The sequence below is a fragment of the Photinus pyralis genome, unplaced genomic scaffold, assembly GCF_008802855.1.
Source record: "Photinus pyralis isolate 1611_PpyrPB1 unplaced genomic scaffold, Ppyr1.3 Ppyr1.4_LG7, whole genome shotgun sequence".
In the NCBI taxonomy this organism is placed as follows: Eukaryota; Metazoa; Arthropoda; class Insecta; order Coleoptera; family Lampyridae; genus Photinus; species Photinus pyralis.
The window spans coordinates 33,681,967-33,701,862 of NW_022170738.1; the positions used below are offsets into that span (position 1 = coordinate 33,681,967).

The window sequence follows — 19,896 nt, forward strand, 5'->3', positions numbered from 1 at the left end:
TTAAAAGTCTTAAAGGTTTGTACTTTCTAATTTTAGAACCGGTCGGAAGGATAGCTCCTACCTTTACTTTAGAGACAAAGAAGGAGTACAAATTTCACATAAACTCCACGATAAACCTGTTATGTCCAAGTCAAGCCTTTCCCGTGCCCCTTATAAGGTACTGATTTTGTAAAAATTAAAACGTTTGTTTTAGAACCGATCGGTACCGTAATGCCAAAATTTCCGCTAGAGACTCGAAAGGACACAACATTTTTGTCAAATTCCACGTTAAATCTGTTGTGCCCCGCCCAAGGTTATCCGGTTCCTCTTACAAGGTACTACTATTGCTTATTAACATTAATGAACGTCTTCCATTTGTTCTCCCAGTTTCTTCGGACCCGTTGTGAACAAGGTGCTCTATTCCTATCATCCGGGTTAAACTATGTCTTTGTTTAGAACCTGTCGCTAGCGTCTCCCCTAAGTTTCCCATGGTGGAAAACTCAAAGGCCTTCCTTGGACGAGGCGGTTTAAATCTGACATTGCTCTGTCCGGCTCAAGCATATCCCGTTCCTCTTTTCAGGTAATTTTGATCGAATCTGTCATGTTTTAGAACCCATTGGTAGCGTTCTGCCCAAATTTCCCGCCATTGACAATTTGAGAGGGTTCACGTCTAAGGACAATGCAACTTTAACACTCCTGTGTCCCGCGCAAGCGTATCCTGTGCCTCTCTACAGGTAAACGCCACTTTTATCCCATCCTTCAGGCGAAACATGCATGCATTATACCTGCCTACCTGTTTTGACAGAACCTGTAAGTAGTACGGCTCCCAAACTAATGTCCGGAGATAAGAGCAGAACTGGCGAATTGGAAGCCAGCTCCATCGCGTTACTGCTTTGCCCAGTACAAGGACTTCCCATCCCATTATTCAGGTGAATAATCACGCAATGTTTTGTTATTAGAGCCAGTCGGTAGTGTTGCTCCGAGCCTATCCGCGGGCACCTCAAAGATACAAACATTACAAGGATTACAAGGCAGATCACAACCCTTACTATGTCCCGCGCAGGCTTATCCCGTTCCCTTAGTTAGGTAATTATAAAAACATGAGTTTTAGCAGGGGTACCCCGTCTTGTCTAAACGATTGTACTATCCCTCGTGTCTTTTTAGAACCAATCGGAAGTGTCAAACCCGCCTTCAATTCTGGCGATAAAAGTAATGCGTTAGAGTCTGCCCTTCTCCGAAGTGTTGCCCTGTTATGCCCCGCTCAAGCGTACCCGGTCCCATTGCAAAGGTAATTCTTCGCTAATATTTCCCATTTTTATTTACCTTTAGAACCGGTGGGGAGTGTAAAGCCGAAATTTCCAACGGCCGATAAAAGTCACACGTTTGAGTCGATCGTAAGCGAAAGCCTGACGCTGCTTTGTCCTGCGCAAGCCTATCCGGTTCCCTCGCAAAGGTACCTTGTCTCCGTTAACCGTTTTTTTTGTCAACAGAGCCCGTCGGTGTTAAGACGCCCGTCTTTTCCTCCGACAATCTTATCAATGCTTTCGCACGGAATTTCGGTCAAAGTTTCGCTCTTTTGTGTCAGGCGCAAGGGTTTCCTGTTCCGAGGTTCAGGTAGGTCCCTAATTTAATTTTTCTTTAGAACCAGTCGGCAGCAAAGCTCCGACTTTGGCCAACGATCTGAAAATGATGGGGTACGATCGTGGCAAAGGTCACAGCTTTGCCCTGTTGTGTCCGGCGCAAGGGCTACCGTTCCCATCATTCAGGTAAGCGTTGGTTATTGCGCGACGTTTAAGTCAGTTTTTCTTAGAGCCGATCGGTAGTAAAGCTCCCGCTTTCTCGACTTCCGCCAAAAGTTCAACGTACGAAATGAAGTCGGGCGGCAGTTTTTCATTGCTTTGCCCTGCCCAGAGCTTACCGGTGCCAGCGTTCAGGTAATCTTTTTTTTGTATTTTATTTTTTAGAGCCGATTGGATCTAAAGCGCCCAGTTTTGCAACCGATTCGAAAACGTCCTCGTTCATTAGAAATTTCGCCTCGAATTTTGCCCTTCTTTGTCCTGCTCAAGCGTTACCTATCCCAATATTCAAGTAAGTATGACTTTATAGGTAAGAGTTTTGAAATCGTAGAACCAATTGGATCAAAGGCGCCCAGCTTTTCATCGGCCTCTAAAAGCTTTACGTACATAACACATTCTGGATTTGCGTTTCCACTTCTTTGCCCTGCGCAATCATTACCTATACCAATATTTAGGTGAGTGTCAAATATCCGTAGTCTGGATTTTATTATTTTGTTCATTGTAATTTAAATGTGGTTGGGGGGATTTCTTTAACAGGCAACGACGCCGTATCCATAGGGCACATTAAGCAATTACCCCATGCCCCAAGGCATACAGCTATACTTTAACATTAGTTAAGTTAGTTTCAAACCAAAATTTTAATCCCACCAAAGGAATGGTATCACTAAAATTAAATGCAAAATTCCCAATCGATGAAGCAAAATAACCCAAATCCTTTGTTTGGATACGATTCTTATCAATAAATACAATACAAAGTCTGTTTCATGCAAATAATGTTCACGGGTCGATTCCTTTAGGAAATCAAAATTATTTAATATTCTCTTCTAGTAACAATTTATCTTTCCTCTTGGAAAATGGCGCTTCTTTTAGGAATATGAAAACAGGTTGCTTCGATGACACAAATTGACTTTCTGCATCGCCCCTGTGATGAATGCGAAATAAAAAATGAGCACGTGCTCGGCTTTAAACAGAACGGAACCAAACTTTTAGGTTCCAAGAGATCGTGGTAACCACGCTCGCTTTTCCCAATAAGTTTCTTGTTATCGCCAGACATACTTTCGTTCACGTTCACTATAGAGCGGTATATGTGTAAATTTAAACAACATTCAAACAACATAAAAATTCAATTCCAAATTTTTGAAAGAGCAAAGTGACCACCTGTTGCAGTTCTCACACGCCGTTTTTAAATTCAGTTGCGTCAAGTTCCGTACCAGTTTCCTCCAACTCGTCCTGGTACAAGCTAAGCTTCTATCTCTTCATTACTAGAAGCACCTTGGGCCTTTAGCCTAAATGTGCCTTATGGATAATCCGCCATTACTGTTATTTCCTGTATTTTCAAACCAATTTCCTACAGTGGGAATTTTTTGCGGATTTCTCATTTTGTTATGAATATTACAATTGCCATTTTGTCTCGTGTAAGAGTGTCCCCTATTTACCAGTACTTTTTGTTGATAAATATTTTTATTTCCTAGAACCCATTGGAGTTAAAGCGCCCGCTTTCCCAAACGACGCCACCAGCACATCTTATACCCGAACAGTCGGGCAAAGTTTCGGTTTACTCTGCCAAGGGCAAGCGTTTCCTATCGCAATATTTAGGTGGGTTGAAACGCAAACGTTTTCGAAGATGCCTTTTTTTTTGTTTGCAGAACCAGTCGCCGGTGTAGCCCCAAAGGTAAAAGACGTAGAGGTTGAGACTTTGCGCAAATTTGTGCCCGTTGGTCAGCTCACCGTGCTAATCTGTGCCGCCCAAGGTTTTCCCGCGCCTATATTTAGGTAATCTATCCCACCACTCAGGCCTAAGTTCTCGAGAGTATATTTGTAATTGAATTTCAGAGCCTAACAATAATATCGCGCCTAAGGCGTTGGATACAAAAATTGGCTTTACCGCGATACGTTCGCTTAAAAACCAGAGTGTTTTTTTAATGTGCCAAGTTGTGGGGTATCCCATACCTTTATTCAGGTAAGGGCTTCTTCTTTACGTTGACAATATCGATGCATTTTCAGAACCCACGAATAATGTCGCGCCCAAAACCTTAGATAAGAAGTATGGGTTTTTACTCACCTCCCAAAGTCTAAACACGACCATTTACTTAATGTGCCAAGTCGTCGGGTTTCCTATTCCAATATTTAGGTGAGTGTAGTACTGGCGAGTAATGTAGGTGTTCCTCCATTTCTAGAACCGACCAATAATATTGCCCCGAAGGTGACCGATAAAAAAATTCTCATCGGTTTAATTTTGGCCGCATCGACCGATGACGTGTTCATAGTCTGCCAAGTTGTCGGTTACCCCGTTCCCTTATTTCGGTGAGTGTGCCTTTTCCATTATTTCGGTCAGTCTGGATTAGTATGCGTGAAATGATTGCCTTTTTGTTTTTTCATTTTGTAGAACCTACGGGCAAAATCGCTCCTAAAGTCCCTGGGCAAAAGTACGATGGAGGCAAGATTGTTCTTGTCTCGACCTCCCATGTTATCATAATGACTTGCGACGTTGTAGGATACCCTGTACCAATTTATAGGTATTGCACAAGTGGCTAGTTCGATTAAAATCTTAGTAAGTAGCACTGGGTTTTATTTTTCAGAGCCTACTAATAATGTTGCGCCAAAAAAGGTAGGGGCGGAGTTTGGAGGTTGGAGAGTGCTTAATGTTCCCTTGCTCGAAACCGCGTGGTGCACTTGCCAGGTGACCGGATACCCTGTGCCTAGATTTACGTAAGTTTTCCGTTTTGAAAGTGCTCGTTACAGCGAATGTATAGGCGAGTGTAAGTATCTTATTTTTCAGAACCGACAAGCAACGTTCCCCCCAAAAAGGTGGGAGCGGAGTTTGGCTTTAGACTACTCAATTTAATGCAAAACCAAAGCGCTTGGTTGATCTGCCAAGTAACCGGCTATCCAGTCCCAAGATTCATGTAAGTCAATTTAAATTCGAAAGTGCTCGTTCGTTCCACTGTCGGATGTAGTAAGTATTGTTTTACTTACAGAACCAACCAACAATGTTCCCCCAAAAAGAGTCGGTGCTGAATTTTTAGGCAGAATGCTTAACGTACTCGAAAACGCGAGCGCGTGGCTGATCTGTCAGGTGACCGCATATCCGGTACCGAGATTTACGTAAGTGCTATTTTTTGAAAGTGCTCGGGAAGACTGTAGTTAGTTCAGGTGATAGTTTTGGACCGATTTCCCTTACAGAACCTACGAATAACGTCAGTCCAAAAAAAGACGGCGAGCAATTCGAGGGCTGGAAAGTTCTAAGTATTTCTCAGTCGAAAGTAGCCTGGCTCACTTGTCTAGTTACTGGCTATCCTGTACCACGCTACATGTAAGTTACTTTTTTCTAATCAATTATATTTTGAAAGTGCTCTACGTGACAAAGGGTTTGACATCAGCGACGCACAGGTAAAAGTTCGCTATTTTTTTATTACAGAACCTACCAATAACGTGGCGCCTAAGAAGGACGGTAAGAAGTTTGAGGGGTGGGAGGTCCTTACGGTGGCCCAGTTTGATGTAGCTTGGTTTACATGCCTCGTTACAGGTTACCCTGTACCACGATATATGTAAGTAACAGTAAAGATTAGTAGCTATCAGAAGTTGCAAACAATTGAACTGTATAAGGCCTAAGGGTTCATTAAACCCAATTTTGTACTTGTTTCCTTTTGACCTAAAACATTTGCTTTGGTATATTGAGCCCGATAAATTTTTTTAATGATTTGATTATACCATTGCACTCCCCCCTTTAAAACATTTACACAACTGTTAAAGCGACTCTTAAATTTGTAGTTTTTTTTACTTGATAAATTGTTTTCATCCTTAAATATCAAAAACAGCAATGGGTACCCACACACAAAATTCGATAAGTTCCCATTCGATTATTTTTTGCAAAATTATTCAATTTGTGAAAACCGACTGAGCTTAAAAACTGTTGTGACCTACGACCCACACTTGTGAGACGTCTCACCAAGTGATGTTAATTTGATAGATTTTCAGCACTTTTGCAACTACTGTTAGAAAGTTATTTTTCCGCTTTAGCTTGTTTAGTTGCTTGGAATTGAGGTTGTTAAGCAGGAAATTGTTTATTATTACAGAACCCACTAATAATGTAGCCCCAAAGAAAGACTTAGAAAAGTTTGAAGGTTGGAAAGTTCTCATTCTTTCACAGCTTGACACTGCATGGCTCACGTGCCTCGTTACTGGCTACCCTGTACCGAGACACATGTAAGTTTAAGCTTTTATTCTTTGTGTACCCGTGTGAATGGTCGCATGTCATCTTTCCAATCCGTAACCTGACCGGATCTCGGTCTCAGTTTCGATACCATTTTAATACTGGGGTTCTTTACAGAACCGACAAATAATTTACCGCCAAAGCTCGTGGGTGAAAGAACGGCATGGAAGATTGTCAGTGTTTCTGAAAATGCCTCTATAGCCTTAGTATGTCCCATAGTCGGCTATCCTTTTCCAATCTTTAGGTAAGTCAGCGTACTCTATCCCGACATCTCTCTCGTCCAAAGAGATGCTAAATTTGTTTTCGTCTTAGAGCCAACAGGTCAAACTGCCCCAAAGGTCGCCGGAGATGGGCTGAATAAACTCTCCGCCCACGTTTCGACCGCCATCGCATTATTGTGCGACGCCCAATCATTTCCGACACCTAGAAAAAGGTGATCACTTTACTATTCGGGCATTCTGGGCATGGTTTGTAAGTAAAAATGTAATCGGAGATTATTTACAGAACCCACCGGCTCGGTAAAACCTCAGTTAAGTAGTCATATCATTGATATAAGAACTGTTCAGAGAGGACAAAACTCGGTTGCATTTTGTCCCGCGCAAGCCTTTCCCGTACCCCTCTTCAGGTAAACAATCAGGACTTGGGCCATATTACATAGAGATGATTGATTAATTGTCGCTTCACCTTCTTCTCTCCTTGTTACAGGTGGTACAAGTTCCTAGAAGGTACAACTCGCAAACAAGCCGTCCAATTAAACGATAGAGTTAAGCAAGTAGCCGGTACCTTAATTATTCGTGAAGCAAAAGTCGAAGATTCCGGAAAATACCTATGCGTCGTTAACAACTCTGTCGGTGGCGAAAGCGTCGAAACCGTACTCACCGTTACCGCCCCTTTGAAGTCCTCCATAGAACCGCAAGTGCAGACCATTGATTTCGGCAGACCCGCGGTTTTCACGTGTCATTTTGAAGGTAATTCGGATAGGTTTGAGAAATCCTATTTCAAATTTTGCCTTCTCATAATTGCTAAATCTTCAGGTAACCCGATTAAGACGATCAGCTGGTTGAAAGATGGCAAACGTCTCGATCATCACGAGGCTATCCTAAGAATCGAGGCCGTGCGAAAGGAGGATAAGGGAATGTACCAGTGTTTCATTAGAAACGATCAGGAAAGTGCCGAAGCGACCGCCGAGCTGAAGTTGGGCGGCCGATTCGAGCCTCCTCAAATTCGTCACGCCTTCGCCGAAGAAACCCTGCAACCCGGCTCTCACGTCTTTCTGAAGTGCATCGCCGCCGGAAATCCGACGCCCGAAATCGCGTGGGAATTGGACGGACGCCGACTTTCGAACAACGATAGATATCAAATTGGGCAATACGTGACTGTCAACGGAGATGTTGTTTCGAATTTAAACGTAAGCGCGGCAATCACCAATGATGGGGGTTTATACAGGTGCATCGCCAGCAGCAAGGTGGGATCGGTCGATCATGCGGCTAGGATTAACATTTACGGACTTCCATTTGTAAGATCCATGGAAAAACAGGCGATTGTCGCTGGAGGAACTTTAATTGTACATTGCCCTGTCGCCGGTTACCCCATCGACACCATCGTATGGGAGAGAGGTTGGGTTTGGTTCTAGTTTTGGCATTGACTTCAAATATTGATTTTTAGACGGACGCGTTTTACCTATCAACCGAAAACAGAAGGTCTTTCCCAATGGAACTCTTATCATTGAAAATGTGGAACGAGCTTCTGACCAGGCATCATACACTTGCGTCGCGAAAAATAGTCAAGGTTACAGCGCACGAGGATCGTTGGAAGTTCAAGTTATGGGTATGTTGAAAGCTATCTATCTATTAGAAATTCCTGTCTCCAACTCATAATTATGTGAAAATGTGTTTTATGTCACCAATAGTTTGTGCATTCTGTTACACAACCAAAAATCAAAATATATTCGGTAATCTTTGGTAGGGTAGGGTTGCCCAAGAGTACACATCTAAGTTTTACTTTGAAATAAAAAATGTGATAACTTGTTAACTATACGCTATTCATTTTAAGAAGGTAGCCGTAGAAAGCATAGGGACAGTTTGACCTTCACTGTGATTGGTTAAAACACGAGTCAGTATTACCCTGAAAAATAAAACGAGTGACGAATTCTGTCTTTTAGAAGTTTCAGTTACCAACTAAACTGTCGAATTGTCATTAGCTGTCAATTTCAAAGAACCAAGCGTGATATCGTTTGATTTATATTTATATTTTTCAAATTGTGTGCCGTTTTATATTTTTCCTGTGTGTGTCGATCTTCAATCACAGCGCCATCTACTACCTTCTTATAATGAATGCAGTATACTGTCCTAAGACAAATAATGGATATCACCAATGACTAAAGAAATAAAATCAGATTTTTACTCATACTCTTAATGGTACCTACTAGCCCCTAAGAGTACGTAGCGTATGCAACCAAAATCACGCGTCTCTTCTATATCCCTAGTCTAGTTTCATGCGACGAACTTTGCCGGGAAGTCCGCGCACACATGGAAATCTGATTTTTCTGCCAGTCACTTGGGCGATTAAAACTTTTTCATTAAAATCTCGCCTTTTGGTCACCATACAAATCTGGGACTAGTCTTAAAATTCATTTTATTTAAGCGCGCTTCCAATAATACCAAACGCGACCCAGTAATTAAAGTTAATTTATACCAAGCTAGCAAATCAATCGTTTCTAGAGAAGAATGCGATACCTTCATGGTTATCCATTAACAGAATTGCTGGATCTTCTTCTGAAGGCTTAACAAAATCACAGAAATGAGCCATATTAAAAATAGTGTTCATATAGGCAACGGGCGATCAAAAATGAGTCGCATAGTATATCATGACTCAGATATCAATTTTGAGAGATGCACCATAAAAAAGTTCCCCTTTCATTTACTTTCTTGACAAAATAAGTCCTGGGAGTATCCAAATACCAAAAACACTCGTGCAGCAGACTACCGTTATCAATTGACCCAAGATCCAAAGACGTTTGTGTAAATCGTCCACGTCGTTCCACACACTGCGCATGTCCAAAGCATTTTTGGATAAGTTCGCTTTTCAAACAAATTTGAGAACACAATCCAACTTACAAATAACCTATAATTAGTCCAGGGTAATTAGCTTATTCAAACTAAATACAAAATATAAAGCTAAAAATTTGTCTGAAGGTACCTAATGGATAAGTATCGTGGAAGCTATAAAAAAAAGTAGTTCTGCCAAAAAATTGACTTTAATATCTCAAAAGCCGAAACTTCAAACAGTTTAGTTGCCTAATTTGGAGGGTCCAGGTTCGTTGGGTTGAGTATTATAAAATGAGTAATCTTGTACATCCGCCTCTTCATTCCCTTCAACTAGTATGGAAGGTCTGTTGCAGCATGTTTCACCATTGCATTTTCCGCATATTTTTCTACCATCCCCAGTCAGTAGCAGGAAAGTCTATCCCATGCAAAGACTAAACTTGGTGAAAAACTCTATAACTATGCTTGCTGCTCCAGATGTTGGTGGTAGTACCAAGAGATCAAACTTTCGACAAACTGGTTGAATAGCTATAACCTTTTTTATAATAGGTAAATCTAGTTCCATTAAAGTCATCTGAAGAAACGCGCCCGTTATATAACAGTTTGAGGAAGTTATCTCTCTATTGAGCAATATACTCGTATTCTTCAGTTGAATTTGTATCATTGAATGCAGAAACCTTTTGCCTTAGTATCTCGTTCGATTGCAAAGTTTAAAAGCTTGGTTTTTGCCTTAATTGAATAGTGAAGGAATTGTATCGAAATCGGTAACTGTATGGAGGATAGCGATGTGATTTTTAGCGCATTTTTTGCAAATTTATTTGTAAAAAGTAGCTTTTAATCTCACTTTGGCTGGCTGGCTGGTTGGCTGGCAGCAAATGTGGGCGCGTAGAAGAACTCTTGTAGAAAGGCAACGGGTGTACGTGTATCTACAGGGCCGTGAAATTTGTCAACCTTAGGGACATGGCTACATGATGTGGGGTTGGCGACATCTGGGCGTCATCCTCGAGCGTAGTATACTAACGTGAAGGTTTTTCAGTTTTTTCCTATCTTCTACTACAGTTTTGGTCCGATTCTTTTCAAATTGGTGTCGTCGGAAAGATGTTGTAAACTCGCACAACTCCTGCGTGGCAGAATTTTGTTTTTTGTCCTAGGGGCGAAATTAAAGACCTTTTGCGAGGCGCGCGCGCGCGTCTTCGAGAGGTAGTCTACTTCGGGCGCCTTTTACCTTCCGTTGCGAACTCACGCGGTTTAACGTTTCGTAAATTTCGAATCGCTGTCTCTCTTTCTTCTCGTGTCGCCAATAGAAATGAATTGCGAGTGAACGGGACGTCGGAAGTGGGTACCGTCAAAGGGAATGTGGTAGCCCCCGACACGATCTTACTGATGGTGAAGTCAAAACTTTAAAAGCGAATTGCGGGTGCACGCGGAAAGTGGGAAGCGGTTAGTGAATGTAGTAGCCTTCGCAAGATCTGTTATTGATGGTTGAGTCGAAAGTGGCTAATAGAATACCGATCTGCCACACAAAAATGCGCTGAAGTCCCTTCGATCTCAAACAAGGACTTTGATAATTTTTTACATTCCCAAGTGCTTCTTGGGGTAGCTTGCTATTAAACAATTTTTGTAGATTAAACTTTGTTGTTGGAATTAACATTAAACGTTTATCATTATCCCGTGCTACAGCTATCGTTATGACCAGGAGATCAGTGTCCTCGCCTACTATAAGTCCTTTCTTATTTTCGTTAGGAAATGCGAAAGCTGTATTACTACGTGAGTCGGCGTCCCTCGGAGAAATTTGAACTTTAAATTTAGCAGCCAAGAATGAAACAAAGTTACTTTTATTCGAGGTATTTTTCAAAAATTACGTAGAAAAAGAAAAATTTGAATCACTTACAACAATATCCACAGAGTTGTATTATTCCAGCATGGGATTGTTAAATCGGTAAGACCTGGATCACCTGTAAGTCCTCCTTCTACTTTCATTGATATCATTAACACCTGCTCGATGGTCAAGTCCGTCCAAATGCTACTCCAGAATTTTGATGTTCGACTAATAGTAGAATATCTACTGGCGACAAATTTGTCGTACTCTTCCTTAGTTGGTTGGTCAAACGTTACAATACAAATTTTTAGCCTTGCTTCTTGCATTCTTCCAATGCATGCTGAAGACAAGTATTGACTGTTGATGGAGTTGTTGGTGACATATTTGCAAAAGGTAGGGGTCATGTTGCTGATGTTTCATATTCCCGACTTTGATTCATTGAAATATCCTTAAAACCACTCCAAGCCGGAATGCCCCCCTTCAAAATACCTGGGACCTGACATCCTCAGAATATACATAAGTTGTGCTACTTTAGCAGTACTATTATTTGAAAAGGACATGATACGCGACCTCTAGACACCGACTGAACAGCCGCAACGCGCGACCGGCGGCGTCTTCTCTTTTCTGATGCTGCCCCGCGACTACACCACCCACCACACGTTGCAACACCAGAAATTAGGAATTGCTATACTAAAAGCTACCTGTTTAACAATTATCAGCTTTATATTTTGTTTTAAGAATACCCTACGTATAATTATTGGCTAATTACCCTGGACTAAATGTCCAACTCCGTTGAATTGGGTATGCATTTTTGTAAAAAAAAAAAGTTCCATACCAAGAATCGAACCCAAGCCGCTCGGGTACCGCCGGGTATCCTTGCCACTAGACTAGACCATTGTAGCATACATTTAACTGACCTGAATTCTCATTCCAAAATAGGTGAAGCGTCAATTACCTATTACGTTTCTTTTCGCATGCGCAGTGTATGGAACGGCGTGGACGATTTACAGTAGGTACCAACTGTTTGGGTGCCTATAGATAATAGCTTACTAACGTAAGGCTCCTAATTTTATACAACCAAACTTTTGCACTTAGTTCACAAGTTTGTAACCAACGTTTAAAGCCAAAAGAGTTGACTGCACGATTTTCAGATTGCTTATTTTTGTGGCTGCGTATAATTATAAAGGAAATTCACGATTTAGGCTAACATAAGATCGATCTAAATAAATTATAATGTTTGCACATAAGGTTTCACAATGTATACCTACAATTTTATAAATCTTGTAATAGAAATTAAGTTTTTGAGGTGCTGAAACAACTCCCATGTATGAAAAACAGTAAATTATTATTATACTCTTAACTAATCCGTACTCTTAGGCGATGCTACCCGATAAATATGCAGAAACAACCAACAAAATTGTGGTTGATGATTCTGTAGAACATTTGGAAATAATCCTGATCGTATTACTGATAAGTTGCATTTATTACCAATGGTAAGAACACAACAAGCTCATATGAGTCTACTCTAATAGGTGATTGTGAAGATGGAATGCACAATATTTGAGTTGGAGAGAAGGAATTTGACCTAAGTATTGATATCGTGATTTCACTACAAATTATGTCAGTGATAAAATCTTTGTGTAATTTCTCTAGAACAAGACGGTAACGAAGACGTTCTTGTACATCGCAATAATAAACTTTTTGATAATTGTGTGTCAAAGGTAAGATAATGATCTTTTTGGATTTATTTGATGCGACCTTTTGAATATGTCATCAGTATTTATTTTGCCTTTACAGTATTGCCAGTGATTAGTCCCTTTCAATTTGACGATCCCTTAAACGCCGGCGACATTGCTCAACTGTTCTGTCATGTCACTAAGGGCGATAGACCTCTAAAAATCAAATGGTACCACAATGGAAAACACATTTCGCATCACGGTCTTGGCATTTCGACGTCTGCTTTTGGCACTCACACTAGCATTCTTAGTATCAGCTCTGTCGAGCCGATCCACAGTGGGGATTACACTTGCGTGGCCTCGAACGTTGCCGGAAAAGCGCAATATACGACGACGTTAGACGTCTTTGGTACTTACTTAGTGTGCCTGTCAATAATTGGAAGGATTTACTTTTGATACTTTTTCTATTTTCATTTTTGTAAAACCCTCACCTAAAAAATCTGACCATTTCGCCTAGGTAGGTAAATTAAGTACAAAGAAAATCATCTTTGTTCACATCTACCTAACGCGCTTGTTTTATTTAAAGATCATTTTGTTTTCCTTATGTTTTTACAGTTCTCCCCCAAATTGCTCCTTTTGAGTTTAGCCACGGCGACGAATCTGTTAATTCAGGTGACACGGTAACTGCACAGTGCACGATATCAAAAGGAGATCTACCTCTGACCTTTACCTGGACTTTAAATGGAAAACCTGTCAGCCAAAACAGTGGCATATCTGTTATGAACTTCAAGAGATTTAGCACTTTAGAGATTGATTCAGTGTTGTCGGTTCACAGAGGAGAATACGTTTGCATGGTTAAAAATGCAGCAGGCACCAGTAGCTTTTCCACTTATTTAACAGTGAAGGGTACAATGCATTTATTGTTATGCTTAATCTGCATGCCCCATATCGTAATAACAAAATCATAGTTGCACCACAGATTCTTCCTTTTAATTTTGGCGACGATGAGATGAACGCCGGCGACACCACGTCCGTTCAGTGTACTGTTGTAAAGGGAGATAATCCACTTAACATAACTTGGCGCATGAATGATGCGGAAATTAAAACGAACACGCAGGGAGTTTCCATTTTGAATTCAAAGAGAGTGAGCTCTCTAACGATAGAGTCCGTCCAGGCCGAGCACGCCGGAGAATATACATGTGTGGCTTCAAATGTTGCAGGATATGCAACGTATTCTGCTTCTTTGAACGTTAACGGTACCTATTTAATTATGTTTGTAGCTTTTTTAATGTATAACTCCCCCATATACTTTCTCCGTTCCGTCATAGTTTTGTTATCTGGTCATTTTATAGTTCCTCCACAGATTTTGCATTTTGATTTCGGAGATGATGTCGTCGATTACGGTAACATGGCCACAGTTCAATGTGCGGCTACAAAAGGAGATTTTCCAATTGAGTTTTTGTGGAGGCATAACGGCGAAAGTTTAGGTTCTCGTAGTGGCGTCACTGTTACGCAAACCAATAAAAGGATCAGCACTTTAAGTATCGAGTCTGTAGAAGCCGATCATCGTGGAAACTATACGTGTGTTGCCAGAAATTTTGCCGGTACCGCTGTGTACTCGGCGGAATTAAATATTAATGGTACTTTTACATTATTTGTTGCTTCTATTGGTAGCGTGTGCACATTTGTTTTAACGACCTAATCCTTTAGTCACTCCTCAAATAATGCCTTTCACCTTCGGGGAAGACTCGATGAACGAAGGCGATACTGCCTCTACCCAATGTGCCATAACCAAAGGGGATTTGCCTATGGAAATTTCGTGGTATCTAAACGGGAAACCCATAAACGTACTCGATGGCATACTTACAAGTAGTTTAGGAAAACGGACGAGTACTTTGGCGATCGACTCGGTTCAAGCGAAACATATCGGCGGATACACTTGCAGCGCTACGAATGCAGCCGGTTCTACAAATTTTACGACGTACTTGAATGTTAACGGTACATCTATTCGTTTTTGTAACGCTTTAAGTTTCTCTCCCACGCCTTTGACCTTTTTTGATTTCCCAGTTATTCCTCAAATAATGCCATTCACGTTTGGCGAAGAATCCTTGAACGAAGGCGAAGCGGCATCGGCCCAATGCACGATTACCAAAGGAGATCTCCCGGTTGAGTTGATATGGTATTTGAACGGAAGGGTTATTGACGAAGACAATGGGATATTAACCAGCAACCTGGGAAAACGCACCAAAACTTTAGCAATTGATTCCGTACAGGCGCGCCACATTGGGGAGTACACTTGCAGAGCAATGAATTCGGCGGGATCTACCAACTTTACCACTTACTTGAATGTGAATGGTAGTTTTTTTACCACAATGCTTCTTATGCTTTCTTTTTGAGTTACCATCCTAACCTTTTACACTTTAATTGTAGTCGCTCCGCAAATCATGCCTTTTAATTTCGGCGACGAAACGATGAACGACGGTGATACGGTGTCCGCTCAGTGCACGGTGACCAAAGGTGATCTACCGATAACAATTCTGTGGTATCTGAACGGGAAACCGGTCAACGAATACGGCAGTATTTTCACGAGTTATATGGGAAAGAGGATTAATAATTTAGCGATAGATTCAGTCCAAGCAAACCACGTTGGGAGTTACACTTGCAGTGCGACAAATTTGGCAGGATCCACTAATTTTAGTACATACCTCAATATAAACGGTACTTTTTTTTTATAGGCATGTTTGTCCTTAATACCAGCCTTATTCTTTTACACCAAAGTTCCTATTGACCGCTTGGAGATGTTCTCTCTCCAGATAAATTCGCTCCTCTTTTTCAGGGCTTCTCGTTCTTTGACTATTTTTCTTCGTCGTTTTCACAGTCTATGTTTACACAGGCACTTGGGTACCGTCGCATATGTTCGTAGTAGGTATGTAAATATTTTGGAAAACTCTTAATGTCCTGACGTGGCACCACGCCCATCTGCCCCTGGATCCCCAGTTAGGAGGGAGGTTGCATAAAATGGTTGCTAATGACTGTCGACTCTAGGTACTAAGCTCCCTAATCGATCTAGAAGCGACACTCAGAGGTTTAATATGGGCCCATTGACTACTCCTTTGGGTGCTGCTAAGCAGCTACGTCATTTTACGACGTAATAACTGGACTATATACCTACCTATCTTTTCGCCATGCGCAAAACGAGTAAAGTATGGTTAACCGCTCATTAGTGGATAAAATCGGGGGGTTAGTAACCTCCAGAGTTATTAACCCCTCTACTATTTTTCAACATAGACCTATATCGTATTTGCAAAGGGGAGGAGACGGCATGTTTTACTTACTTCAAGCATCCACATTATACTTCGTTGCATCCACATTTAATGAGCTCCATGCGCGCCTCATGTGCTGGGGGGTTTTCGGTCCATTGGAGGTCCTCCTTTCATTTGGCGTCGATCGTATCCAACCCCACTCGGATAGATTGGGTATTGCTGGGCCTGTAAATCAAAACAGATATTACTATGTGCAATGGCAAACGATCACTAAGCCTCCCATAAAACTTGTCCAGCTAACTCAATTAAATAAAGTCATTCACAAAAACAATTAACATGAAACTCTTAAGATCCCGGGTTGTAATTTGGGCTCAAATTATTTTACACAAAACATAAATTTTATCACAAAAATCGCTGTAAGAGAAATCGGCATTCAGGGTCAGAAACACACCACGCTACAAGCGATCGATCGAAACAGTCTGAATTAACTTGTAATGTCCAAAATCCAGTCTTACACTGCAATTCCCTATTCAAATGCGCACCAACAACGTAGGTAAAACACTAAACTGAAATTTTCTCAGGAAACCCAATTTCTTTACTTCGTAACACTTAAGTTCCATCCATCAAACTTTACTAATTTACAAAACGAGCAATTTTATAAAGAACTGTTCGATGTATTGCCGCAAATATTCATAATTTGTAGTAGTGAACGATCAAAATTCCTTCACTATCTGGTTGGGACACTGGTTCCAAGCTTCAAAGGTAACTTTCTTTACATATCTTTAAAATTCCTCTTACACAACAAACCCTAATTCATTACTTGCCCCCTCCCCGAGATATTAAATCAATTGCCCTGCTAGCATCAGATCAACGATAAAGAGGTATGCAACCAGCTAAAGGATTTTGTGGGGGTTTCTGGGGGAGGAGGGGGGTACCCACCAAGACGAGATGTATCCCATTATTACCCATCATTAGCAACCCCTATTTTCTGCCCCCCCCCCCCTAACGGGGGTTTCAGGGGCATATGAACGTGGCGCCAGGTCGGAACATTAAGAAGGAGGCTCCAAAAGCATAGGTACCTACTCAAAAGTGCGAACTTTATCTCAGTTTTGCACCCAAACTAAATAGAACTGCAACATCGAGATAATTGTGTTTGGTGAAAACAAAAGTATCCAGTCGCTTAAATTTTAACAATGCTTGTAGTGCCTCCTCAAATGACCTCGTTTGATTTCGGCGAGGAATCGATTAATACGGGTGACACGGTGGTCGTCACTTGTGGTGCGACGAAAGGAGATCCCCCTACAAAGATCGTTTGGTCTTTTAATACCCAACCTTTGCAAAGAGTAACTGGCGTAAGCATTACCAATACAAGACGAACGAGTCAATTGCTAATAGAATCCGTATTAGCCGAACATGCCGGAATGTATACGTGTCGGGTGCAGAACGAAGCCGGTTACGCCGAACACTCCGCTTACTTACACGTTAATGGTACAGTAGCACCAGTCAGAGCAGTAGATTTACTTTTTATTTTTGCCTTTCCTTAACAGTCCTTTAATGTTCTTGCAGTTATTCCTCAAATAATGCCCTTTACCTTTGGAGAGGGATTAATGAATGCGGGTGACACTGTTTCTGCACAGTGTACAATCACCAAAGGTGACTTGCCAGTTCAGATTGAATGGTACTTGAATGGGAATACGATATCGGAACAAGATGGAATACTTACAAGTTACATTGGCAAAAGACTGAGCATTTTGTCGATCGAGTCTGTACAATATAATCATATTGGAGAGTACACTTGTGGCGTGAGGAATCCAGCCGGTTCAACAAACTATACAACCTATCTTAATGTTAACGGTATAATTTTCTCTTGCATGGTTTTTGTAGTCCAAAGCCGAAATCCAAAGCTAATCTATGTTTTTGCCTTTTAGTTCCCCCTCAAATTGTTCCCTTCGATTTTGAAACGGACTCGGTTAATTCCGGAGAAGTGATCATAATCAATTGTGCGGTAGCAAAGGGAGATCTGCCGATTCAAATTTCTTGGAAATTTAATGATACAATAATTCGCGCCGAAAGTGGTATCAACATTTTGAATAGCAAAAGAACAAGTCAATTAAGTATAGATCCAGTTCAAGCGGAGCATGCTGGGAAATACATCTGCACGGCCGAAAATTCAGCCGGACATGTCGAGCACTCCGCTTATTTATCCGTCAAGGGTATTCTTAGTTTATCACTAGCATTAATGCTCATTTTGAGACGTTCTCTAGTGTGAAAGCCCATTTTTTAGAAAATTTGTGACTAGAGGGCGTTTCATCTTTCTGTTAAGTTTGCTAACATCCCACCTTGTCCTTCTTGCAGTCGCACCTCAAATAGTCCCCTTTGATTTCGGCGCAGAATCCGTAAACTCCGGCGATTTGACTTCGTTAACGTGCGCCGTTAATAAAGGCAATTTACCCATTAACATTACATGGTTACATAATAACGTGACTATAGCAAATACAAGAGGAGTGACAGTTATGCAAATGAACAAAAAAATTAGCACTTTAAGTATCGATTCAGTCGAAGCGGAGAATGCGGGTTCGTACACCTGCATTGTCCGGAACATAGCCGGAACCGTCCAACACACTGCGTATTTAAATGTTATTGGTAATTCATTGTTTTCTGTTGTTTTCTCTTTTCGAATCTCTTATTTTATCATTGTAGTTCTTTTTAGCACCTCCTCAAATTTTACCCTTTGACTTCGGAGAAGAGTCTATTAATTTGGGCGATGCGGTTATAGTAACGTGTGCTGTGAATAAAGGAGATTTTCCTATTAAAATATCCTGGATATTCAACGACAAACCAGTAACTCTAACAAGTAGCATAAATATAATGAATAGCAAAAGAGCCAGTCAACTAAACATTGACTCTGTACAGACGGATCATGTGGGAATGTACTCTTGCATTGCCGAAAATTTAGCCGGATCTATTACTCACTCGGCCTATTTGCATATTAACGGTAGGATGTATTCGTGTATAACTTTTTGTTGTTGATGCCTACCATTCCTACACATTTTTCGGTGACAGGGTGTTTCATTCTCTATGTGTAACTAATACAACTATTTCTGCTATAGTTATTCCCCAAATTGTTCCTTTTGACTTCGGAGAAGACTCGATTAATTCAGGCGATACAGCTTCTTTATCCTGTTCCATTATAAAAGGCAACTTACCTATCAACATAACTTGGTCGCATAACAATGCGAGTATTGCCTACACGAGAGGAGTTTCAATTAGTAGAGTTAACAAGAAATTGAGCACGCTCAGTATCGAGTCAGTTGAAGCACATCATGCCGGAACATATACATGTCTAGTTGAAAATGTGGCCGGAGCTGCAATTCATACGACGGCGTTAAACGTCATCGGTAATTAGATGGTGTAGCTTAGTGGTATTTTTAAGTGTGACCGTTTACCTACTTTTATTCTGACCTGTGTTACAGTCGCACCTCAAATTGTTCCTTTTGATTTCGGAGAAGACTCCGTCAACTCCGGAGACTCTGCTTCTCTATCTTGTTCTATTAATAAAGGAAATTTGCCTGTGAATATTACGTGGATGCATAATAATGCTACCATTACATCTATGAAAGGAGTTTCGATTTCGAGAGTGAATAAAAAGATTAGCACTTTAAGCATCGATTCTGTCCAAGCGGAACATGCCGGTTCCTACACTTGCATTGTGCAAAATGTAGCGGGAACTGCTACACATATCAACAATTTAAATGTCATTGGTAATCAAAATATTTATTTACTTGTTTGTGTAGATACTTATTTGTTCTTTTGGTCTAAGATCTCACATAAGGTCAACCTTCGCCCATTTGTTTACCGAGTAAAATAGCATTCTTGATAACATTGCATATATGGTTGCCTAAAAAAATTAAGTCAAGACTACCCTTAATTAAAATCAACATAATTAATATTTCCGTCTGCGCATGCGCACTCTCTTACATTCGATGCCTACACCACAAGTAGCTGTGAGAGAGTGCGCACGCGCTCTCGCCATGTGATAGAAGCAAACAGAAATATTAATTACATTAATTTTAATTAAGGGACGTCTTGACTCAATTTTTTTAGGC

General features: G+C 41.0%; 1 protein-coding gene across 50 annotated transcripts in view; it reads left to right on the top strand.

Moving 5' to 3' along the window:
* The window catches only part of LOC116176642 (Down syndrome cell adhesion molecule-like protein Dscam2), a 62,243-nt gene that overhangs the window by 17,434 nt on the left and 24,913 nt on the right, over positions 1-19,896 (top strand). For 8 of the 50 annotated variants that reach the window (XM_031495337.1, XM_031495329.1, XM_031495336.1 and 5 more), the window contains exons 4-7: positions 590-713; positions 6,694-6,956; positions 7,023-7,604; positions 7,654-7,815. In XM_031495337.1, coding sequence (XP_031351197.1) covers positions 590-713; positions 6,694-6,956; positions 7,023-7,604; positions 7,654-7,815 — 1,131 coding nt within the window. Of the gene's footprint in view, positions 1-193; positions 315-435; positions 560-589; positions 714-1,143; positions 1,268-1,308; positions 1,433-1,469; positions 1,594-1,621; positions 1,746-1,775; positions 1,914-1,943; positions 2,068-2,106; positions 2,231-3,247; positions 3,372-6,105; positions 6,233-6,492; positions 6,614-6,693; positions 6,957-7,022; positions 7,605-7,653; positions 7,816-12,648; positions 12,937-13,142; positions 13,434-13,495; positions 13,784-13,879; positions 14,168-14,237; positions 14,526-14,594; positions 14,883-17,356; positions 17,645-18,500; positions 18,786-19,263; positions 19,552-19,896 lie in introns of all 50 variants that reach the window. The other 42 variants (XM_031495335.1, XM_031495307.1, XM_031495308.1 and 39 more) reach the window with 35 other exon arrangements.